This window comes from Motacilla alba, chromosome 27, assembly GCF_015832195.1.
Source record: "Motacilla alba alba isolate MOTALB_02 chromosome 27, Motacilla_alba_V1.0_pri, whole genome shotgun sequence".
Classification (NCBI taxonomy): domain Eukaryota; kingdom Metazoa; phylum Chordata; class Aves; order Passeriformes; family Motacillidae; genus Motacilla; species Motacilla alba.
The window spans coordinates 4,966,242-4,974,647 of record NC_052042.1 but is presented as its reverse complement, the minus strand read 5'-3'; the positions used below and the strand labels follow the sequence as shown (position 1 = coordinate 4,974,647).

Here is an 8,406-nt window from a genome sequence, read left to right as displayed (position 1 = left end):
CTCACCTGGCCCATCCCATTCCCGGGTTCACCTGGCCCATCCCATTCCCGGGTTCACCTGGCCCATCCCATTCCCGGGCTCACCTGGATCCCTGGCCCATCCCATTCCCGGGCTCACCTGGATCCCTGGCCCATCCCATTCCTGGGCTCACCTGGATCCCTGGCCCATCCCATTCCCGGGCTCACCTGGCACCCGGGAGCGCAGGAAGTAGAGGAATTTCCCATTTTTGGAGTGCATGATGGCCCTCTTGATGAACTCCACCACGGACTGGCAGCGGTCCTCGAACTTGGGGTGGCACCACAGGCTGAAGGTCCCTTCCACCAGAGAAAGAATTCCCGTTATTCCAGGGGAAATTTGGGAAAGCACAGGGGAATAATTCCCATTATCCCAGGGAATTTTGGCAAAGCACAGGGAAGCTATTCCTGTTATTCCAAGGAATTTTTGGGAAAGCAGCTTCCCCAGCACCATCACGGAAACAACAGGGGAAGGACACTCAGTGACAAATCTGGCATTCCCAAAATCCCCTGCAATGGGCTCTGTTTTATGGATTTGGGAACAGTAAAACTTTTCAATATTCATATATTGAATAAAAAATATTCTTATATTGAATAAATTAAATATTCTTATATTCAGTGAATTTAATACTCTTATATTTAGGAAATTAAATATTCTCATATTCTGGAGTGCTCCTTCTCCATCCCAATATTCCCAAAGGAAGGTGACCTTGGAGCATTCCCAGCTCCAGGTGCTGCTGTCCCCATTCCCCAGCCCTGGGATCATTTTCCACAGCAGCAGTTTCATGTTCCTGCTCCTTGATTAACAGGATTGTTAATTAGGCCCTGGGTCACCCTTTGTCCCCGTGCTGTCACCTGACCCGCCCAGGTGGCCCAGGATGAAACTGGAGTGGGGACACCGGAGCTCCCAGTGGGTCACACCGGTCTGGACACCCCCTCCTCCCACCAAAACCCGGGAATTCTGCAGCCTGGGAAAGATCCCAGCTGTCCCCTGGACACCGGTGCCAGCGTGTCCCCAGGTGCCACATCCACGTGGGGTTTGGGCACTTCCAGGGATGGGGACTCCCATCCTGTGCGCAGCCTGCTCCAACGCCCGAACACACTTCCCAGGAATAAATTCTCCCTAAAACTTCCATTTGTCAGAATTTCCTTCAAATCCAGTTTTCCAGGGCACTGCCAGCTCTCTATTCCCATTTTTCCCAGGCACTGGCAGCTCTTTATTCCTCGGTAGTGCTCCATGCAGGTGTGTGGGTGATTCACAACCCCCTGGAGCTGGGAATGGCACCCCAGGGATCGGGGATCCCGGGATGGCTCACCTCAGTACTGCTCCATGTGGGTATTTATTTACTGGGGCTGGGAATGGCATCCAAATGTTCCCAGATCCCAGGGATGGCTCACCTCAGTAGTGCTCCATGCGCGTGTGGTGCACGGGTTTTTTATAACCCCCTGGAGCTGGGAATGGCACCCCAGGGATTTGGATCCCGGGATGGCTCACCTCGGTAGTGCTCCATGCGCGTGTGGTGTTGATTTATAACCCCATCCCAGGGATTTGGATCCCGGGATGGCTCACCTCGGTAGTGCTCCATGCGCGTGTGGTGCACAGGTTTTTTATAACCCCCTGGAGCTGGGAATGGCACCGCAGGGATCGGGGATCCCGGGATGGCTCACCTCGGTAGTGCTCCATGCGCGTGTGGTGCGTGATGCCCTGCGAGCGGAAGCTCAGGCTCAGGATGTAGCGGGGGTCGGAGCTGTCCCGCACCAGGAAGGAGCCATCCGGTTTCCCCTTCAGCTTCATCTCGGCGTCCTCCCAGTTCATGGGGCCCCAGTACCAGCCGCACTGGGAACAGAGGGCGGCGCTGGGACGGGATTCCCTCGGGAAAGCTCCCCGTGCGGGATGTGCCCCGGTGCGGGCGGCTGGGACTGGGGGACGAGGGGACGCCACCCCTGAGGGGGCAGAGGGGATCCAGACCCCCCTTCCACGCTCAGGAGTGGTTTTCCTGGACTCCAAAGTCCTGGACTCCCAAATCCCACTCCCTGAGGGGCCTGAATCCCAAATCCCACTCCCTGAGGGGCCGCATTCCCAAATCCCAGTCCCCGAGGGGCCGCATTCCCAAATCCCACTCCCTGAGGGGCCGCATTCCCAAATCCCGTCCCCGAGGGGCCGCATTCCCAAATCCCAGTCCCCGAGGGGCCGCATTCCCAAATCCTGTCCCCGAGGGGCCGCATTCCCAAATCCCACTCCCTGAGGGGCCGCATTCCCAAATCCCGTCCCCGAGGGGCCGCATTCCCAAATCCCACTCCCTGAGGGGCCGCATTCCCAAATCCCAGTCCCCGAGGGGCCGCATTCCCAAATCCCGTCCCCGAGGGCTCAGCCTTTCCCGCCTGCTCCGGCACCTTCTCGAGCTCCCTCAGGCTGGCGGCGAAGCTGCTGGGGTCGGGCCGGGCCAGGGGACACTGCAGGTGCGGCGGCGGCGGCTGGCCCGGGGCCTCCGGGGGCCGCAGGGGCACGATCCGGGGAAAGGCGTCTGCAGGGACACACGGGACACTGTCACTGTCACTGCTACACAGAGACAGCTGAGTCACTGTCACTGGCATTGTCACACAGAGACAGCCGGGTCACTGTCACTGTCACCCAGAGACAGCCAGCGTCACTGTCACTGTCACCCAGAGACAGCCCAGTGTCACTGTCACTGTCACCCAGAGACAGCCAGGGTCATTGTCACTGCCACACAGAGACAGCCCAGTGTCACTGTCACCCAGAGACAGCCGGGTCACTGTCATTGTCACACAGAGACAGCCAGGTCACTGTCACTGTCATTGTCACTGTCACCCAGAGACAGCCAGGGTCACTGTCACTGCCATTGTCACCCAGAGACAGCCAGGGTCATTGTCACTGTCATTGTCACCCAGAGACACCTGGAGACTGCCAAGAGGGAAAAAGTGGGGACTCCAGGAGGGGAAAAGATGGGAGATTCCCAAAGGGAAAAAGCAGAATTCCAGGAGGGGGGAAAAGCAGAATTCCAGGAGGGGAAAAGCAGAATTCCAGGAGGGGGGAAAAGCAGAGCAGGCCAAGCTCAGCTGACCTGGGGCGTGGGGCGGAGGAGGCGGAGGCAGAGGGAAGGATTGCAGGGAAGAGCCCATGGGCCCCACAAGCACAGCCGGAGGCAGCGTCCCACTGATATCATCTAGGAGAGAGCAGAGACAGGTCAGGAAACAGGGAGAGAACAGCCCCAGAGCCTGGGAAAGGGAACTGGGGATTCCCAGAGGAGCCCCAGAAAAGAGCATGGAGAAGGGAATCTGGGAATTCTCAGTGGAGCTTGACAGTCTGGGAAAACAGCATGGAAAAGAGAATTTGGGGATTCCCAGCAGCACCTCCTCTCCAGTTTGGGTACTGCTGGAGGACAGGGACCCCTTTTCCAGCACTGGAGTTCCCAGGGCTCCAGGCACCATCCCCAGGTCTCCAGGCACCATCCCAGGTTTCCAAGGACAATCCCCAGGTCTCCAGGCACCATCCCAGGTTTCCAGGCACCATCCCCAGGGCTCCAGGCACCATCCCCAGGGCTCCAGGCACCATCCCCAGGGCTCCAGGCACCATCCCCAGGGCTCCAGGCACCATCCCAGGGTTCCAGGCACCATCCCCAGGGCTCCAGGCACCATCCCCAGGGCTCCAGGCACCATCCCAGGGTTCCAGGCACCATCCCAGGTTTCCAGGGACCATCCCAGGGCTCCAGGCACCATCCCAGGGTTCCAGGCACCATCCCCAGGGCTCCAGGCACCATCCCAGGGTTCCAGGCACCATCCCAGGGTTCCAGGCACCATCCCAGGGCTCCAGGCACCATCCCAGGTTTCCAAGGACAATCCCCAGGGCTCCAGGCACCATCCCCAGGGCTCCAGGCACCATCCCAGGGCAGTACCGAGCAGGCTGAGGCTCCGGCGGGGCGGCGGCGGAGGGGTCGGAGGGTGAGGGGAGCTGAGCCCTCGCTGGGAAATGTCCACGTCCACCAGTGACACCGTCTCACCTGGAAAAGGAGAGGGAAAAGCCCAGTTAGGGCCTGGGATCAGGCAGGCTTGGTGCCCAGGATGAGCACAGGGAAAGGAATTCCACAGGGTTTGGGAGATTTTCCTGTTTGCTGCCCCCATAATAAATTTCTCTGTCTTTGGAGAGGCCTCAATCCCTGCCCAAAGCTCAGCTCGAGGGAATTTGCCCCAAGCCCAGCAGCTGGACAGGATGAGGAGGCTCCAAAGGATTTTTCCCAGCAAGGAATTCCCACACGGAGCAGAGCTGATCCATGTGTGGCACCAGGGACATGGTAGTTTTAAAAATAATTAAATTTTTAAAAGTCACTTTAAAAATAATAATTAATGAAATCAACCTCCCAAATTAAAGCAAAAATTCGGCATCTCCAGGTTTGCCTCTGCAGATTCCTTTGAGGAAAAGCAGCTCCTCTCTTGGGGGTCTTGGGCCCTGTCCTTGGGCTTTAGACCCCGTTCCTGGGCTCAGATCCTCTCTTTGGGGTCTCGTTTTTGGGTCTGAGGCCAGCAGGACCAAGGGACACCACAGATATCCCAGAAGCGAAATTCCCCACTCCCTGCTCATCCCACAGCAAAACAAAAAAAACCCCAAACTTGCGCAAATGCCCCCCAAATCCTCACCTGTGAAGAGGGGGCTGAACACAACCGGGGAAAAGGCACTTTGGGTTCTCGTCAGTCTGTGTTTCCTGTGGGGGAAAAACAGGGGAAACGGGGTGAGGAGAGATGAGGAGACTCAGAATCCCAACAGGAAAAAAACAGGAGAACCTTCTCCCACCAGGAGAACCCTCTCCATCCCTCCCAGCACCTCCATCCACGTGCTGCTCCCACTCCTGCTCAGGGAACCAGGAAGAGCTGGCACTCCGTCCTGCTCCAAAGCAAATCCCTGAGCAGGGAATTAATCAAGATTTTGGACAGAAAAGCCCGGGCAGGTGCCAGGGCAGGGAGCCACGGAGCTGTTCCACAACAGACCTCACCCTGCTCCCCAGCACCAGGCAAATTCCAGGGGCAAAACAGGAATGGGTCCCAAAACAATCCAGGGGTTCTGCCTGGAGCACCCCAAAACTGAGCGTGAGGGATGGGGGAGATCAGCCCAGAGAGGCCAAAACGGGTGGGAACAGCTCCAAGGGCAGCCCTGGTGAGCACCAGCGTCCCAGGAACAGCAGAACTCCAGGAAAAGCAGCATTCCCAACCCGTTCTGTAACTGCCAGCTCCCACCAGATCCTTCCCACATCCATGGGGGCCACAGGTCAGGAGGCAACAACTTCCAGCTCCCAGCAGAACCAAGGAAAGGTCCTGGTTCTTCATCACCATCATCATCCCACCAGGGTACAAGGCAAAAGGACCAGGAATGACCCATCCCTCAGCACCAGGAGGGGATTCCTGGAACTGAGGCAGCAAAGCCCTGTCTGACCCACAGGAGCTGCTGTACTGGGCACCTTGGGGTAACCTTTGTTAAAAAATGCCTAATTAGTGCGGGGAGCTGCACGAGAAGTGCCACCAAAGTGACCACCAAAGTGACCACCAAAGTGACCACCAAACGCCCAGACCACAGCAAGACCAGGCAGCGATTCCCAGGTGTTGCCCTGCTCCCAGGCCTCTCCAATCCCAGCCCTGGGAGCCCCCAGGACTGCTGGAATGACCCCAATCCCACGAGCAGAACTTTCTGTCGTTGCAGGCACCTCCTCTGGGGCTGTCTGAGTCACCTGCGGGCAAGGAGCCACCGTCGGAGGCTGCTCCAGCTCCCCACGTGTCCAGGGAGGCTCCTCGGGGCCACGGCAGCCCCAGAGAGGCCCCAGCACCTGCCCAGCTGCAGGGCTGGGAGCTGCCAGCTCCCCACCCACCCCCTGCTTCAAAGGGCTGCTCGTTTGGGGTAATTTGGGCCTCCCCGGGCTGCCAAAGGGCGCTGTCCCCACACGCCAGGGCTGCAGGTCACGCCTGACCCCGGGTCAGCAGCTCCAGCCTGGAGAAAAGCTTCCTGAAGCTCATCCAGCAGCAGGAGGAGGCAACGCACCCCAAACTCCCCGGGGAGGGTGAATGAACCCCGCAGGAAGGCACTGAACCACCCTTTGTTCCCTGCTGCGCACACCTGGGTCTTCTCCCGGCTTGTCCAGCAGAAGCCTCGGCTCTGCAGCCGGGAATGCCAAGGAAAGTGCTCCAGGAGCCCGGGAGCAGGGATGGAGCCACCCTGGGCTGGCCACAGCTGGCACCGGGCAGCTCGGCCCCCTGCCACCGGGCTGAGGGGCAGGAGGGGCCTGTGGGGTCCCACGGCCAGGAATCCCGGGATTTGTGCTCCCATCCCAGCCAAGCTGGGGCTGGCAATGACTCCTCCTGCACGGAGGGAGGGAGAGCTGAGCCCCCACGGCAGCAGAGCCTGGGGAAATCGCCCTGCCACGCACGGGAGGTGACAGAACGCCAGTCCCTGGGGGACACAGTGTCACCAGAGGGGACAGCGCCGCCCCAGCACCTGCAGCAGCCCGAGACACCCATCCCCTCACTGATCACAGAACCTGGAGAAGCCCTCTGAGATCCAACCTTCCACAGATCCCCAGCACGGCCACCAGCCGTGTCCCCATCCTCACACGGTGCTGAACAACTGCAGGGACGGCGATTCCACCCCTCCCACGGGCAGCCTGTGCCTCACCCCATTCTCCACCAGTAAACCTTCCCCAACATCCAACCTAAACCTGCCCCGGGCACAACTCGAGTCACCCCATCCCTGGAGCAGAGCCCGACCCTCCCCTGGCTGCACCTTCCTGGCAGGAATTTGTGGGGCAAGAAGGGTCCCCCCGAGCCTCCTCTGCCCCGGGCTGAGCCCCCCCAGCCGCTCCTCACTGACTGACGCTCCGAGCCCCGCTGCCGGTGCCGCTCCCGGAGCTTTTCCCACCATCCCCATCAGGGATGCAGGCCTGGACCAGCGTGACCCTGCTCCGCCGGCCTCTCCCGGGCTCCAGTGCCCCCGAGCGAGCGGCGAGGCCTCGGCATCCGCCCCGAGAGCCTGATCCCAACCCGGGCCCGCCGCAAGGGATGGCCCCGGAGCCCCGCACCCCCCTCCGGCAGAGCATCACAGCACGGCCGCGGGACACGGCCCCGGGGACACCCCTGCAGCGGGGACACAGCCCCGGGACACCCCCGGCCCCGGGGACACGGCCCGCACCCCGCGCCGCCCCGGAGCATCCCCCCAGCCCGGCCCGGTGCCGCCGTACCTGCCCGGCTCCTGCTCCCGGCCGCGGGCCCCGCACACGTCCGTGAGGCTCCCGGCCGAGGCGGCGGCGCTGGCGGCGTCCCCGGTGGCCGAGCCGCCGCTGCAGCTCTTGGTGCGGAAGAGGCGGCTGAGGCGGATGCGGAGCGAGCCCTTCCTGCCGCCGGGGCCGGTGCCGGTGCCCGCGGGCGGCGCGGCGGGGCCGGGGGCCGCGGCTCTGCCGGCGGCACGGGCGGCCCCGCGCCCGGGGGACCCCGGCTCGTCCTCGGAGCCGCTGCCGCCCTCGTCGGGCTCCAGCGCCTCGAGCACCAGCAGCGCGTCGCTGGTTTCCTCGCCGGCGGGCGGCCCGAGGCACGGGCAGGGGGTGCCCGCCGCGCCCGCCGCCCCCTTCGCCCCCAGCCCCGGCGGGCGCAGCCCCAGCGCCGCCAGCTGCAGCTCCAGCCCGCCCTGCAGCTCCAGCCCGCCCTGCGCCGCCGCTCCCCAGCCCGCCGCCGCTTTGGGCTCCAGCGCGCAGCGGTGCCGCGGGCACAGCTCGGCCCCGCCGCCCCCCGGGACCCCCCCGCCCGCCGCCGCCGCCGCCGCCGGGCCGCAGTCCTCGCCGGGCCGGGCCTCGGCCGCCGCGTTGCGGAAAACCATCAGCTGCGGCCGCGGGCTGCGCAGCGCCGGCCCGGCCCCGGGCAGCCGCCCCCCGCCGCCGGGCCCCGCGCCCGCCGCGCCGGCACCGGTACCGGCGCCGCCCGCCGCGCCCGCCTCCGGCCCGGTGCCATAGCCCAGCAGCCGGCTGAGCACCCGGTACGAGGCCGCGGCGGCCGCCGCCGCATCCCCGTCGCGCTGCATGGCTACGGCCGCCGCATGGCCCGCGGGCACCGGGACCGCACCGGCACCGGTGGCCGCCGCCGCCGCCCTCGCACGGCCGCGGCGCCCCCCCCGCGCCGCCGCCGCCGCCCCGCCCCCGCGCTTCCGCCGCTGGCCGCGCCCCCCGGGGCCGGGCCCGCCTCTCCCGGTGGTTGTGGTCCCTCCCCGGTGGGGAGGCCGCGCCCCCGAGCCCCCGACCGCGCGTGGAGGGGCCGCGGGGACCCGCGGGGACACCCTGGGCAGCGGGACACGCACCCGGCCCCGGGAGCCGCTCCGGGCCCCGCGCCCACCGGCGGCACCGGCACC

At 63.8% G+C, this 8,406-nt stretch overlaps 2 protein-coding genes across 4 annotated transcripts in view; both read right to left on the bottom strand.

Moving 5' to 3' along the window:
• Window positions 1-19, bottom strand: part of ARHGAP23 (Rho GTPase activating protein 23) — a 9,131-nt gene extending 9,112 nt beyond the window's left edge. Inside the window, exon 1 of the mRNA XM_038162855.1 lies at window positions 6-19. Coding sequence (XP_038018783.1) covers window positions 6-19 — 14 coding nt within the window. The remainder of the gene's footprint in view (window positions 1-5) is intronic.
• Window positions 20-118: 99 nt separating this feature from the next.
• Window positions 119-8,173, bottom strand: SOCS7 (suppressor of cytokine signaling 7). 3 transcript variants are annotated; one of them, XM_038163398.1, is made up of 8 exons: window positions 7,250-8,173; window positions 4,668-4,732; window positions 3,929-4,033; window positions 3,098-3,199; window positions 2,409-2,539; window positions 1,683-1,851; window positions 1,510-1,584; window positions 119-314 (listed from the first exon to the last, which is right to left on the bottom strand). In XM_038163398.1, exons 1-8 carry the CDS (start codon window positions 8,080-8,082, stop codon window positions 148-150), a joined length of 1,647 nt encoding a protein of 548 aa, XP_038019326.1. In that variant the 5' UTR covers window positions 8,083-8,173; the 3' UTR covers window positions 119-147. The 3 variants fall into 3 exon arrangements, with proteins under 3 accessions (XP_038019326.1, XP_038019329.1, XP_038019328.1); XM_038163401.1 differs by lacking the exon at window positions 3,098-3,199; XM_038163400.1 differs by lacking the exon at window positions 1,510-1,584 and having other exon boundaries at window positions 133-314.
• Between the last annotated feature and the right edge of the window lie 233 nt (window positions 8,174-8,406).